Source organism: Bidens hawaiensis, unplaced genomic scaffold (genome assembly GCF_021521415.1).
Source record: "Bidens hawaiensis isolate Kalapana, Puna unplaced genomic scaffold, B.hawaiensis_p1.1 tig00010387_1, whole genome shotgun sequence".
Lineage (NCBI taxonomy): Eukaryota > Viridiplantae > Streptophyta > Magnoliopsida > Asterales > Asteraceae > Bidens > Bidens hawaiensis.
The window spans coordinates 58011-73957 of NW_027491790.1; the positions used below are offsets into that span (position 1 = coordinate 58011).

Below are 15947 nucleotides of genomic sequence, written 5' to 3' on the forward strand. Positions count from 1 at the left end.
TAATATTTTCAAAAAAAATCATATAATATTTTTTAGTATATCCTATTTTATAGGATTTTCACATCAATAATTTGGTGAAAATAATTTTTAATTTAATGAGATGTTATAACGAACCGTTTAAGGAATATTTGGGTTTGGTAAGACTCATACCCGTGAATCCGGGTCAAATGCATGAGAAGCCTCCATTTAAAAATCAAGTAAATCTGATGACTCCAAAAAAAGGGGGGGGGGGCGACCACATCGCGACATGTAGAATTTTTATGTTTTCGTTTATATTATATATAAAATCTTCAATTTTCAATTTTGACCGATTTTGGACAAATGAGGATTAATCGGCTTCAAAATTGGTGGGATAACGACTATTAATTAATTGAGTATGAATCGATGCTTAATCGGAATTTTTACAAAACTGATTTCTAAGTGTTATTTTGATGTAAAATTATTCTCTCCCCATGGATAGCAGCAGCAGCAGTCGCCGGCCAACAATGTGTTTTTTGAAGGATTAATCTTGATAAAGGGTTTAAAGAGTTTAAGTTTGAGTTGATCTAGTTTATAAAATTAGGAATAAGTTTTGATTATTATTATTAATTTATTTGGTTTCATAATTTGAGTCTAATTAGGTTTCTTGATGAGCAAGTCATAGTTTTAGTATAAATAAATGGTTTATGGTTATTGTATTTTTTGTGGTTTTCATTCTTAATAATATTGAAAGAGTCGTAAAGAGTTCTTATAAAATTATCTGTATTTTTTTTGTTGCTCGGTCCAATTAAGTCCAACATTTTTTAGGGTACGTAATGCAAATGGTATGAAGACAGTTGTTATATAATAATAACAATAATAATAATATTCGGTACGTTAGCTGATTATTATTAACATTCGATTCAAATCTGATGTAGGTATTAAACCTAAACGGATAGTAGTTTAAGGATTCGGATTCGGATTCGGATTCGGATTCGGATTCGGTTGAAGAGATCAGTGCAGAAGCTTTTGCTGCTAAGTCAAATCCATCGGTTGACAAATCCAAACAGCAGAAGCAGGTGTGGACGATGAGTGATCTGGTTTTGTACCCGAACACGTATCAGTTGGCTCGGAACTACGCGCCGGAGCTGTATAACTTTGCGTGGGCGCAGGCGGTGCAGAATAAGCCTCTGGATGATTATTTGACAGTTACGAATACCGGTACTGGTACGGATAATAACGCGGATGATATTAAGTTGGAGCGATTGGATAATAAGATTGTAGTGGACTTAAGTGATGATGATAGTGAGAAGGAGGATGGGGAGTTAGAGGAAGGCGAGATTGTTGGTAAAGAGGTGGAGAGTATGATTGAGAAGTGGATTGATGTCATTCGTGTCGGGTTGGAGGGTATAACGTTGAATGGTGCTAATAAGTAAGTGTGGGATTACTCATAAGTTAAGCAAAACTAGGTAACTAATTGATTGGTTTAATGTTGTAGATCGTTTAACGGAGTCTGTACGAGACTTGAGGATATGCTGGATAGTTTGTCGACCTTGCTTTCGGAAAATGCTGTATCGAACAAAGATGATTTGGTTCGGTTGGCGTTTTCCGCCATTCAACTAGTTAATTCAGTAAGATAATATTGAGAATTTGTTAGTTTAGATTAATAACCATCCCGAACTGTATTTTGTTGCAAGTGGCTTAAAAACTGTTTGATTGCAGGTATTTTGTTCCATGAACAAAAGTCAACAGGAACTGAGTAGGCACATAATATCAAGGTCTTAATTTCCTTTTGTTTGGATTTTATGTGTTACGATTCGTTAATGCTGTATGACATGGTTGTTTTACGCCTGGTACAGGATGCTGTCTAATGTGAAAAGTCATGTGTCTGTTATGTTCTCTCCTGAACCACTGAAGGAGGTGTGGTTTAAACTTTTAAGCATTCAACTCGAATTTGAGTATCTTATAGTGACCATAATATGATATATATATATTTTTGTTTTGTTAGTTAGAAAACATGTTACTGTTATGTAACTCTACTGATGCTTGTTCAAGTACCAAAGCTGATGATAAGGAAAAAGATTTACCGAATCGTGTCGATCAGGAAGTGGCTTCTGTAAATGAGGAATCTGTCTTAGACGCAATGACAATTGCTTCTTTACATCAAAACTCGAAACAATCTGAATCTTTGAGAACACAAACGTCTACTACCAAAAACAGAGTATTGCTTCCACTTCTTGATCTTCATAAGGATCATGATATTGACAGTCTTCCATCACCAACACAGGAAACAGCAAATGCTTTACCTTTAACCAAAGTACTCGTTGGGGATGCCGAAATAAGACCAGAATGGCCCACACCAACCCTATGTGCGGTCCCACATCGTTATGAAACCGACGCTTTAAAAGCTGTTTCTACCTACCAACAGAAATTTAGTCAAAGTTCATTTATGTCACATGATCTTCCAAGCCCAACACCTTCTGAAGAAAGTGATGATGCAAGTGGTGATTGTACCGTAGAGGTTTCTAGTATTCCAGATGTTCAGAATTCAAATTCTTTAGCTTCTGAAGCAAGACCTAATGTGCAATTACATGCAAATGTTGTTTATTCCACAACTAGTTCTGTGACTAGGTATTCAAACAAAATCAGGGACCCTAGACTTCGGTTAGCCAATCCTGCAAGCTCTTTGGAAGTCAACCAAGTCAAGATACCATTGACCAGTAAACAACCTGCAATCCAGCCACTTGATGGATTACTAGGTTCAAGAAAGCAGAAGACTTTTGATAAGCCTGTTTTGGTAGACGGTCCTGCAACAAAAAGACTAAAAATTGACTTTTTAGATTCTGGTGACTCTAGGAACATTATGACTCTCCCTCAAACTAGAGGCTTAGAAAATGTTCTAACTACCACTGCTTTACCTGGTACTGGTGTCAATCGCACCTCAGCATCCATGCAATCGGTTATAAAAGGTACTACAGTAAATCCTACTCAGCGGATGAATAGTGTTAGTAAAGAACAACATAAGTCAGTTGATCCTGCAAACCATGTTACACAAATAAACCAAGGTTCTGTTCTGGGCTCTACGTCAATGACTACAAGTGTCTCTCAATCATTGATGGTTGGGGAAAGATCAACATGCGAGATGCAAAAGTCGCATACATCTTCCATGGTCAGCAATTTTTAAATAAGACTTTTAAACCAATAATGCGTGGTTATTTGAAACTTTTATGTTGTATATTCAGTATGCATTTATGTTACTTATTATTTGATGTCTTGCAGGATCACCCTGTGAAATTAAGAATGAAACCTCGTGATCCGCGCCGTGCTCTGCACAGCAAGTCATTACGAAAACAAGAACCAACCACTAATTTAGCAACCGCTGTGGGCAAGAAGGGAATTTTAAAGCAAACTGATCCAAGAACACCTGATATCACCCGTCAATCCACCAAAAATATGAAAAATGTTGCTGATATTGTTTCTACAACCCCAAGTGCATCTGTTCAAATGCCTACATCACAAGTCCATTCAAGTTTTGTAAATATAAAAGGATCGTCTTCACATCTGGGCCGCGTTCAGAATGGGACTGGGCCCGGACCTGAAGAAGTTACTCCTGACCTTGGCCCGTCTCAATCACATAATGCGTGGGGAGATGTTGAACAGTTATTTGGAAGGTTTGATGACGAAGAACGGGCTGCTATTCAGAGGGAAAGGTCAAGAAGAATGGAAGAGCAGAAAAAGATGTTTGCTGACCGCAAATTATGCCTCGTGTTAGATCTTGATCACACTCTTCTGAATTCTGCTAAGGTATTTTTTTTATTTTTATATTTATATTATTATTTGTTGATTTTCTAAGTTAACATACCGAGAGTTCTGTATTTAATATATACACTAATTCTTTCAGTTTTCTGAAATCGACCCTGTGCATGATGAAATGTTGAGAAGGAAGGAAGAGCAAGACCGGGACAAGCCACATAGACATCTCTTTAGATTTACTCACATGGGTATGTGGACCAAACTTTGGCCCGGGGTTTGGAACTTTTTACGGAAGGTAAACATTTTATTTAATAAAAAATAATTACTTAGTTCAGAAACTGTCTGTGTTTATAGTTAACTAATTAAAATGAACCTCAGGCTAGTAAGCTTTATGAACTTCATCTTTACACAATGGGAAACAAAGTGTACGCTAAAGAAATGGCCAAACTGCTTGATCCAAAAGGAGTTTTATTTAAGGGTCGAGTTATATCACGAGGCGATTCTGGTGATAATGTTGATGGGGATCCCAAAATCAAGGATTTGGACGGGGTTTTGGGTATGGAATCTGCTGTTGTAATTATAGATGATTCTATACGAGTCTGGCCTCATAATAAACTCAACTTGATAGTTGTAGAAAGGTATACCGTTTACAGTATACATGCCTGGTTTAAAAACATAGCTTGTTCGTTTCTTAATATCTATATTTGCATTGCAGATATATATTTTTTCCATGTAGTAGGCGACAATTTGGACTTTCGGGCCCTTCACTTCTCGAGATTGACCATGACGAGAGACCAGAAGACGGGTCTCTGGCGTCTTCTTTGGTGGTAAACACTTACAATTCAATTTCTTTCAAAAAAAATATTCTATTGTGTCTGGTCTAACAACTTGCTGGCTGAAATATAGGTTATCGAGAAAATACATAAATTATTTTTCATGGAAAAATCTTTAGATGAAGCCGATGCTAGAAACATACTAGCATCAGAGCAGAGGAAGATTTTAGGTGGGTGTCGGATATTATTCAGCCGGGTGATTCCAATGGGCGATGCTAGCCCTCACTTGCATCCGTTATGGCAAACGGCTGAGCAATTCGGTGCTGTTTGCACCAATCAAATTGATGATCAGGTGACACACGTGGTTGCTAATTCTCTTGGCACCGATAAGGTACATTGTCAGTTTTTACAGACTATATTATCGCAGTGGATATGTGAAGCTTGATCTTTGTGTTTTCATATCAGGTTAATTGGGCACTTGCTACAGGTAGACCGGTTGTGTATCCTGGCTGGTATGAAAATCTTTTAAGAAAAAGAAGTTTGTTACAGTTGATTTTGGTGGTGCTGAACATTTGAAATGAATTTTGACGTGCGTTTTTGTTAACACAGGTTGGAGGCATCAGCGTTGCTTTACCGGAGAGCCAATGAACATAATTTTGCTGTCAAACCTTAATACCTTTTTTGGTCATTAAAGTTTAAAAAAAAAGGTGACTAATCACTTAATATTAGACAATCACAACCACACCATAGGCTAAGCCATCATCAACTAAAGGTGCAAGTAAAAAAGATGGCCTGGGAGGGGCCAATAATAGTATTAAAATCAAAATGCACAAATAAGAGTGCATGTTTTAAATGTGAAATTCAAAGTAAAAAAGATAATTTTGGAAATGGTTTTTGGTTAAGTAAAAGAATGGGTACAATATAGATCAGTCTTGTTTTCAATAATCATTTAGAAGACCAGTTTGTGTTCTTACAAAATATATGTTTCTGATTAACACATACAAGGCAACTAAAACCAAAATTGCAAGCTGATGGTTAGAGGTCAAACTGAGACTTGATCACTAGAATTAGGACATCAAAATTGAATTTGTCAGATAAATAGATAATTGAAGGATGACCAGCTTTTGCATATATCAAATAAACTGATTTTATCACAAGGAGTTTGAATTTCTTCAAGTCAATACAAAACAAAATAAAATACGGAAATTTTCGAATCATATTTCTTCGTTTAGAATCCCTTGCAAAGTGAAGGATATAATGTTATTATTATAGATAGAATGTTTTGATATTATTATTTTAAAAAATCACACGGTCGTCTTGTGATGATTTCAAGGTTTCACAAGGTCACAAAAGTTACTGATTTCGTGTTGCCATTGACACATAACGGGAGGGGTCATAAGTGACCAATTATTGTTATCCGGATTTGCAAGCACTTCCGGGACAAACACTTTTCAAATCGATGAAGCTCTCCTCGTTGAGAGTTGGGATTTAAAGTTCTGGCTCAAAGTGAATGGATAAATCATCAAACATTTAGAACTAACGTCGCATTCTCTCTTCACCAAACTATACATGTGCCCGTCTTATGTCTACAAATTCCCCCGTTGAAGTTGTGACCAAGCACCCCAAATAGAATGTGACAAGGAGGTCTGTTATCCTTTTTTGACGTTCAGGTTCATGCCTTGTGTGTTAGTCTTTATACACCCATCTCATACGTGACCATGTAAAACATGATAAGCTAGAACCTACACTAGTTTTCTTGAAACCTCAAACCATGCATGTCGTCTTTAAGCATGATTGCCCTACTTTTATAGCCGAGTTGAAGTAAAGCCATCAGTTGTGAGTCCTGAGACACCTTGCGTTGTTAACTTTCGGAGATACCCACAAAATCAACCAACCAAATTGACTTTAATTTTGATCTATTTCTACCACCATTGTTTAGAGCATTCACATTCCACACTCCATTCTATTTATGATGATGATCATTGGTTTCGTCCCTTTGTGGATTCAGCGGTTTTGCAAGATGTGCAAGCACTTCTAAGACACGTATACTTTCCAAACCGTTGATGCTCTTCATGTTGAGAACCATGATATGCAGTAAACCCAAACACTCGAGCACAAAAAATAAGTATTTGTGATCATCTATCACTCGGATTACACTTGAAACTTAAAACCAATCCTAGGATGTTTAGGGTAACACCCTCATTTGTAGAAAGTGGTTGAATAAAGACCCAGGGATCTTCTCCAAGAACCACATCAAGCATATTAAGATTCCAATATGATAGTTTAGCAACAAAAATGTCAAAAAACACCAAAGGAAAACACTGTTTGTGGGTGATATACCAACTAAAACATGAAAGAGCGTATGAGAACAAATTCAAGACCATTTATAAGTTAAGGGGTAACTTAACGTACAATAATCGCTTAACGTACATTATGTACGAGAAGTACGTTCAAGGTTAAAAACACTAACACGTTCAAGCTAAATTCCAACCCTAAAACGTTCAAGGTTAAACCTTTAAACGTTCAGGTTTAAAATCTAAAACGTTCATGCGAAAAAACTTAATCGTTCAGGCTTAAATCTTGATACATTCAAGGTTAAAACCCATTATTTAAATCTCAAAAATTCATTGGTTGAAGTTCAAATTGATGATTAATTGAATTGGTTTCAAGATTAATTGATCAATTAGATTCAACAATTTCAATTTCAATTACTCAATTTGACAACTGACCTGTGAACAACGATTGATGGTCACGACGGAAGAAGATGGTGTTCACAGAAGATGATGGTAGCGACGTCGTACGGAATCGTTTAACGATGATGGTGAAGGTGGACGGAATCAATGGGAGAAGAGGTGGACGAAGACCGGCTCACATAATTGTGATTTTAGGGTTAGCGTGGTTATTAAAGATTGACGTTCCAAAGTACCGCATACCTATTATACGATAAATTATTAATGTATCGGATCCTTTATCTATAAGTTTAAATGCTGAAAATATCATTTGTTTTTTCTCCCTCGTAAAACCCGTAACTTATCATAAAAATATCTCTTGAATTAGACCTTCATTATATTGAACGTGAATCCATAATTCAAATATATACAATGACTCTATATATAACATGTATTTTTGATTTAGGAAGGAAAGTAAGTTTTTATATGTATAAATAGAAATATTTTAATTATATAGTTAAGTGTATTGTTAAGGGTGTATGACATGTAATAACTTAATATGGAGGCAACCTACACAACTCCTCATTTCTTCTCACACACGCGCGGGGGGAGAGAGAGAGCGCGCTATAATTTGGTAATCGAGCTTTGCAAAGTGTTTCTCGTGGTTTTTCATCGGTGGATCTAACTAGTAACAGCTCGAATCACCTCCAAAGATCCAACTGAAGCTGGTACTCGTTTTGAGAAATCAGATCAGGAATATTTACATGTATCAATTAACTACTACTACTCATATCGTATTTCTATCTTTATATAACCCACAACGGACGGAGGTCTGGGGGCAGCGCCCCTGGCAGCGGGGTTCTAGGGGCGGCAGCCCCTAGCGGGGTCCAAGGGGCAGAGCCCCTGGCTAGGGTTAAGCTGCTAGGTCAGCTTGGAAAAATTTTATTTTCATTAACTGTCTTAACACATTTTCCTTTAACATTTTAAATTATTTTCTAAGTTGAGCTTATTTGTTTAGATAGGTTATAGGCTTAGGTCAGGCCCATATGTCCATTAAAGCACATAGACCCAACTGGGGTCAGGCCCAAACAGAACTGGATCAGCCGAGAACTCTTGGCAGAGAACTCCTGTCTGACCGAGAACTCGATTCTTGACCGAGAACTCAATGGCCGAGAACCCCGTGGCCGAGAATCTTATGACCGAGAACCTGGTCACCAAGAACTCTCGTTGACCGAGAACTCATATTGACCGGGTTCTCCTGTTGACCGAAAACCCAAGGCGGGTCCAGGTCACCGAGAACCCATGTCTGATGCCTTCAGCACCTGTTTTCTATCTTTAGATCCGTTCTAGGCTTATTTAACGGTTACGATTCACAATCACACTTTTAATCCCCTAAAACCCAACCTCCTCAACCGTTTTATGTTCGTTATCACTTCATTGCCAAGACCCAACCCGTTTCTAGCATAAAGCTTGAACCTTTGAGCATAAAAACGTCTATTAAGCTAAATCTAGGGTTTCCTTCATGAACCGACTCTAACCATGAGTCCGTTTCGTCCATTTTAATCATCAAGTTGTCAACTTTATGCTCTATCTAGACCCGATCTACTCTATGTTCAAGTTTCATGGTTAATCGTTCATAAAAACGTAAGCTTTAAACGTAAGAACATACCTTATGATGTTTCTAGGCTACGACTAACTTGAGTTATGGACCTTGATCTTGTATTTAGCTTGTATCACAAGGATCTATCAATAAAAGGCTTGATTTGATCTCGGATTCTTGTTCTTGCTTGCGGCCGTAAATAGGGTGTTTGGGTGTGTGTGGTTTGAGTGTGGAGAGAATAAGATGAATAATATGGATGGAAATGGAAAGAATTAGGGTTTAAGGGGTATTTATACTCCCCTAAGCCCATGGACCTAACCTAAGGCCCATCTTTCCTTATTAGTTTATGATTAATTCCATTTAATTAGCCTACTTACCTTTCCCTTTTACCATTTTACTAGTTATTTATTAACTTAAGTAAACTTTTCCGTCATAACGAGTCGATATGCAATATTATTATTATTCGAAATTTTGGGATGTTACAATCCAATTTTGGTAAGCCCATGGACCAAAAATTATTGTTTGATTATGTAAGAGTTTCACAAATAAATAAGATGTTAAAAGTTATAACTCATTTAAGGATTATCCTGGTTTTGTGAGACTTATACCCACGAATTCAGATCAAATGCATGCAAACCTAAAATCACAACTTAAACAATCTAGTTGCTTGAAAGGAAGTGAGGAGCTAAGAGAGTGACATATTGAATATTTTGACAAAAATTTATATAGATAGATAGATATGAAGGTGATAGGAAAGCAAAATAATTTACTATTTAAGGACCAAGCTAACCTCTAGCTAGGTATCACAAGCTAACCTATAGCTAGGTATCACTATAGTACCATTCAAATCCCGCAGCCTCTTCTATATGTGACTTCTTATATATATACACACATCATCTCGTGTTGCTACTGACAACCACAAGTTATTTCATCATCCCTGCCACCTTCTTCGATAGTAACTTCATTTCAATAATATTAATCACTCGGGGAAGACACATGGATAATCATCATCAACAAGCAACACCAATTGATGATGAAAGCCAAAGTAGTAATATTAATATCTATAGAGACGAGTATTCCAACCCTAACTTTCATCCTACAGCTGATGTTTACGGTAATTTCATCCCTCCATATTCAACGTTAACTCCTCCGTCGATGATGATGATGATTCCGCAATCGCATAATCAGCAACCACCAGATGATCATCGTCAACAAGGTACGCCATGATCCATGCTCTTATAAGTTATATTATATTTTCTATATCTATTCGTCTAGTGTATATTATTATATTATTGCCAACAAAATAACAAGTACTAACAATTTTTAATCGTTTGTTAAAACTGTTTATTAATTCTGTGATGTATAGAATATACACGTATGCATCATCTCTTTCAACGACTAACGATTTGCATATATGTTGCAAGTTGCATGTATACCTAGGTTCAATGCACTTGTTGCCTAGCTAGTGTATAGCTTTTCTCTCTCTTGTCTCTCTGAGAGAGAGAGAAGAGAGAGAGAGAGTAATATCGGCATCTTGTTCCATCAATATTGTTCGGTTTTTTACAAGGAACTTACAGATTTGTATTCAGTTGAGAGAGTGGAGACTAATTCCTAAGATATACCCTTCCTATTAATATTTTCACTCGAGCACTTCTAACTATGAAGTGCTATTATACCGCAACTATTTCATCCAAAACACATAAATAGTGGTATTTAGGACGAGACAACTTTTTAGTGTCTGACATTTCTTCTATATATTGATAAAACAATACTTAACAATATAGGATTTGTTTAAGGTGTTACACTATATATAAATATAAATACATGTGTATATAATAAGATAACGCAGATTATAATTACTCAATTTAATTTTCATGCTTTATAGCATTTAACATTATAATGTTGAAATGCGATATTTGTTTTTTTTGTAAATCAAAAACATTTAAAATTAGTTGAAATATATGAAGTATTTGGTTATTTCTTTTCAAAATTAAAAACATCTAAAATTTGTTGAATTGAAGTATTTGGTTATTTCTTTTGAGAATTAAAAAGTATGATTAAATTGTGTTCATATATAATAATACTACACATGAGTAGGTTACATTATTTACATATACATATATTCTACACACACATATAGATAAATGATTAAAGGTGAAAAATATATAAACAGACTAGTTTGTTATTTATTCTTACAATCTTTTTAAAAACAGTTGAGCTATTATTAAAAGATTAAACGATTACAAATATTTTATTCTTTTCTCGTAAGAATTTATTTATACATATTTCTCTCATACACATTCTCCCATGTTTATCACAAAAATCTTGGTTAAGATTTAATGATTTAACTTAAAATAGTAATTCACGTGGCAAAATCTTATTTGCAATCTTTTTTCTTCTTTACAATCTTTACTTTAATGGGGAAAAAATAGTTTCACGTAACAATAGCGAAATGATTTCAATTCATGGTAAAACTTGTTTGTTTTTAATCAAAACCTAATGCTAGAGTTATTTCTGTATAATTAATTCATTAAATTTATTTATAGATCGTAAACATTTACCAAGGAACGTACTATTTAAAACATGTATGAAATATAAACTGATTATGTATATTTTCGATCATAATAGGTAAAGATATCAAACCGTCGATATTTTGTGAGTTAAAATTTCGTGAGAAAACCAATTAACGTAGTTAATGTTATACTCCCCCATCCATTTGAAAGTGTCCATATTTCATTTTTAGTTTGTCACATTACAAATGCTTACTTTCAAAATTTATTAATTAATTTTCAAATTTACTCTTAAAAGTGCAATCATTCAACTTTCTTAAATTTTGTCTTTTTATATATATTAAGGACATCAAAGTCATTTGTTAAGAAAAAAATGCAATCATTCAAACTTTCTTAAAGTTTGTGTTTTTCAAACTATGACATTTGTAAAGGAACAGAGGGTGTAGTTAGTTTCATGTTGATAACTTGATATATGAAGATGAAGATGTATTGTTTATTTGTTTGTACTATATATCTAAAGCTAGAGTACTGCAATATGTGGGGTCGGTGCCACATGTGTTTTGCCACCATTTGGGTTTGAATGACATTAATCTTGATACATTTCACCTACACAATATTCTTCAAATTTTAAAACAATGATCACTCGATTCATCATTACCTTGTTTAGTCACTTTCTATCTGTCATGACATTTGTCCATCACCTTTTTGATCAATGGCCCCCACTTTTTTTGTGTTTTTTCTTTCTTTTTTTATTTTTACTTTAAAAAAAAAATTGGTGTTGTTTATATGACAGGTATCAGGCCATTTCTAGTTAATGAAATCCTTTCAACAATAAAATTTATTGTATGAAATTTCTATAAAAAGTGTAAATATATTTCTCATAAAAAGTGTAAATAAAACCAGTTTATAGTAAATGACCACATTTGGTCTTATAATAATTAATATATATATTTATTTTTTTTTTTGAAAAACAAGTTTGAATAAAAAAAACACCCCCGGTTAGAAAAGCCTAATCGGCTAGGGGCAAGAACAAAATTATTATAAGTAACGGGTTTTTAAGCCACGTTATCCAATTCATACGAAAATTACAATTATGAGACGATGACCACAAACAAAAAACCGACACAATCAAATCAAACAGAGAATCTTTGTATTCGATTTGTGAGCCAAAAATCGTCTCATTCTGAGCTCTCCAAATAATCCACCAAGTAGTAAAAATGATCGCGTCAACAACCTCTTTTTTCTTCTTCACTCATCGAGTCGAATCCAACCAATTAATAATATTCTTAGGACCCTTATTAATCGGGAGCTCCACATCCCACCAACGACTTATCGATTTCCGAATGTAAGAAGCCAAATAACAACCTCCAAAAACATGATCCAAAACTTCCACCAAAGAAGAACAGAGAGGGCATAGAATAGAAGGAGCATCTATACCTTTATAACTTAAGTTAAATCTTGTCGGAATACGATCCAAAAGCAACCTCCAACTTAAAATATTAACCTTCCTAGGCATATATTTGTTCCATCTCGTAGCAAAAGAAGTTCCCATAAACTCTCGCCGATCCATGTGCAATCTAATACTTTTATCCGAAAAGGTATCATCCTGTTCAAAAACTCTAATGCACTTATCATCTTCGTCGATTAAGGAAACATTTGAAAGAAAAAAATTCCAATACATTTAGTTGTCCCCGCCCCCCCCCCCCCCCCCCCTCCTTTGACATCGCCTCCAATTCCACACCCGATTCGAATCAATCAACCTCTCATTTATTAAACACTCTTTTTTAACCTCCAGGTTAAATAATCTAGGAAAATGAGATCATTCCTCTTAATTTCAGTAATTAATATATTTAATTTGGTTAGATTAATTAGTTATAGCATGTTTCTTTTAAATTACATCATGCTCATTTGTCTTCTTGGTTTGGCCATATCTTTTCATACTTTCTGTCCACTTTATATTGAAAAGAAGATGACAAGATTAATCTTTAGCAGCCATAGAAGAAAGATTGTAAAACACTGCTAATGTGAAAAATGTGTGGTTAATCAAAATATAATATTATGATTACAAATATATTTGATTACTCATTTTAGTTTCTATTTTGACCCTTTGCATCATTGCATGCAAGCATGATTTAATTTATAACAATACTCAAATAAATTTGAATATCATATGAATTAAGCCAACACGTTTTTCTTCATTCATTGTATGCATGATCTAAAGAAACAACAACTAAAAGACATTACAGAGGCGTAAGGCAAAGACCATGGGGGAAATGGGCAGCCGAGATTCGTGATCCCAACAAAGCTGCCCGTGTTTGGTTGGGTACCTTTGAAACAGCCGAGGCTGCAGCCGAGGCCTATGATCAAGCCGCACTTAAGTTCAAAGGTTCAAAGGCAAAACTTAATTTCCCAGAACGGGTTCAAGGCCGCTCTAAGCTTCGTTATATAACAACTAGTTCTACACAACCACCGGCTGCCACCTCATCACAACCGCCAAATCCTACGTCGTATGATCAATCTATAGCCACCAGTTATCCAGACTTACTTCAGTATGCACAACTTCTTTCCAACAATGAAGCTCAATTGCATTACTTCACTTCAAATCAATACCCTCATCATAATATTATTAATAATGCCGACGTTACCAGTCATCAACAACAATATTCTGAATATGCTTCCGGCCAACATTCAAGCATAGGATCATCGTCAATGTCGTATGAACCACACTACGATGATCAACATGTAAATTGGGATAAGTGGAAGGATGGTTTTGATGATCCCAGTAGGAAGTGACGAGTTAAGCGAATCAAATTATGCGCGCTAAGGATGTATTCTTGTATTTGGAATTATGAATCAATTGAGTATGTATATGTTTTTGTGGGTGATTAATTAGTTAAAGAAGTTTGAGATTTTTGGTTGCATTATTTAAGCTAGCAAAGCTCCTTTCAAGAGTCAAGACCATGAAGATATAAGTGAAAATATTAATTTCATTGTTTTCTAGGCAATGCAACACTTGTTAGGATTGTAATATGAATTCGGTTATTTTTTGTAATAATTGTGTGGTTATTCACTTATTTGAGTTATGTTTGATAATGCACAAATCTTAGAATATTTTTTGCATGTACATATATGGCTGCTATATACCATAAAGACTATCTCTAACAAGGTTGTTCATCAAAGCCCTTTGTAAATGTATTTTTTTTTAACATAATGAATTTATGACACCGGATATTATCAATTTTATATTTATAATGTACATTTGTTATATTATAATAGAGAGTTAGTATCATTTCAGAACTCAGCAAAAGTTAATAACTTTTACAATAACGACGAAACATATTTTTAATTTTTTTATATATTAACATTATTTAAACTAGTTTGGTCATATTTAAAAAAAAAAGTTTGATCACATATTTATATATGTGTAAAAAAAACATAGATATATGTAAAAACTAATTTTCATAATTGTAATCATAAATATAGATCTAGAAAGTGATAAAACGACACTCCAATAAAATTAACATACAAATTTTTTTATTAAAAACATCATTTATTAAGAGTTTCTTAAAATTTTTAAATAATTTAAGAGTTTTGTAATAATACTCGTCTATTACATTATTATTATCCAAAACTGCTTAATTTAAAAAAAAAATCGAAGTATTCTCCCTGTGCATGTATCACAAGGAGTTGATCCGGTAAGCCAAAAATAAAACATTGAGATAAAAAGATTAGTTATTATTCAACTAAATTGTTTTGTTTTATTCGTTAGGTTTATTTGGTTCATTTGCTTTCATTGTTTAATAGTGTTGGTATTAAACTAGGATTAGTCTAATGGTTTGGTATAAATTTAGGGTTATGCAATTAGTTTTGATGCGTCAAGTTTATTAACTAGTTTATAGCCCCTGTGTTGCAGGGATTTATTTAGATTTTTGTGTTTATTCGTTTTGTTGTGGTGGTGTTAGTGGTATGAGTGATGAAGATGAAAATGGGATGACTCGGATAGTCGGATAGGGTTTCATAAATAAAAGAAGAGGTAGGTGGCAACCAAATCTAAATTGATGGCCAATTGACCGGTGTTCATTCGGCGATTTAGGAGAAATTCAACAAAAAGGGGGCGGTTGATGTAGGTAACGATTGTAGGTGATAATCGGAGGTTAACTGGTGATGGAGAGGATAGGGCGGTGACTGAGACCATGTAGATGAGAAAACTTAAATTAGGGTGTGATGATAAAAGGGTTTCACAAATAATTCAGATGTTATAACCCGTTTAAGGGTTATCTTTTTTGGTGAGACTCATAACCCGCATAAGTTATTGTTTGATGATAAAAGAGTTTCACAAATAAAATAATCCATTTAATGATTATTCGCGTTTGGTGAGACTCATACCCGCAATTTCTGATCAAATGCATGATAAACTTCCAAATCATAAATCAAACAAACTGGTGGCTTGAGAGGAGGGTGGAGAGCAACTAGAGAACGCCATCTAGTATTTTCAGAGAGTCAATTATATAGATTACATATAATAAAGTGTTCAGATATGAGTCAATTCCCAAATCTCTTGTGATTGTTTTGTTCTTGATCAAGATAATAAAGTGTTCAGATATGAGTCAATCCCCAAAAATCAGCTGGAGGAATTTTATTATCAATCTTTCTAACTCAAACAAACTGGTGGCTTGAGAGGAGG

At 34.6% G+C, this 15947-nt stretch overlaps 2 protein-coding genes across 2 annotated transcripts; both read left to right on the forward strand.

Annotated features, from left to right (window-relative positions):
• The first annotated feature begins 818 nt into the window (after window positions 1–818).
• Window positions 819–5387, forward strand: LOC143535105 (RNA polymerase II C-terminal domain phosphatase-like 3). Its single transcript, XM_077029441.1, has 12 exons — window positions 819–1390; window positions 1457–1589; window positions 1681–1736; window positions 1818–1878; window positions 1967–3127; window positions 3238–3762; window positions 3860–4006; window positions 4090–4349; window positions 4427–4538; window positions 4618–4875; window positions 4950–4996; window positions 5094–5387. Exons 1-12 carry the CDS (start codon window positions 1047–1049, stop codon window positions 5155–5157), a joined length of 3168 nt encoding a protein of 1055 aa, XP_076885556.1. The 5' UTR covers window positions 819–1046; the 3' UTR covers window positions 5158–5387.
• A 4362-nt stretch (window positions 5388–9749) lies between these two features.
• LOC143535135 (uncharacterized) lies at window positions 9750–14202 on the forward strand. Its single transcript, XM_077029479.1, has 2 exons — window positions 9750–9969; window positions 13485–14202. Exons 1-2 carry the CDS (start codon window positions 9750–9752, stop codon window positions 14054–14056), a joined length of 792 nt encoding a protein of 263 aa, XP_076885594.1. The 3' UTR covers window positions 14057–14202.
• The last annotated feature ends 1745 nt before the right edge of the window (window positions 14203–15947 follow it).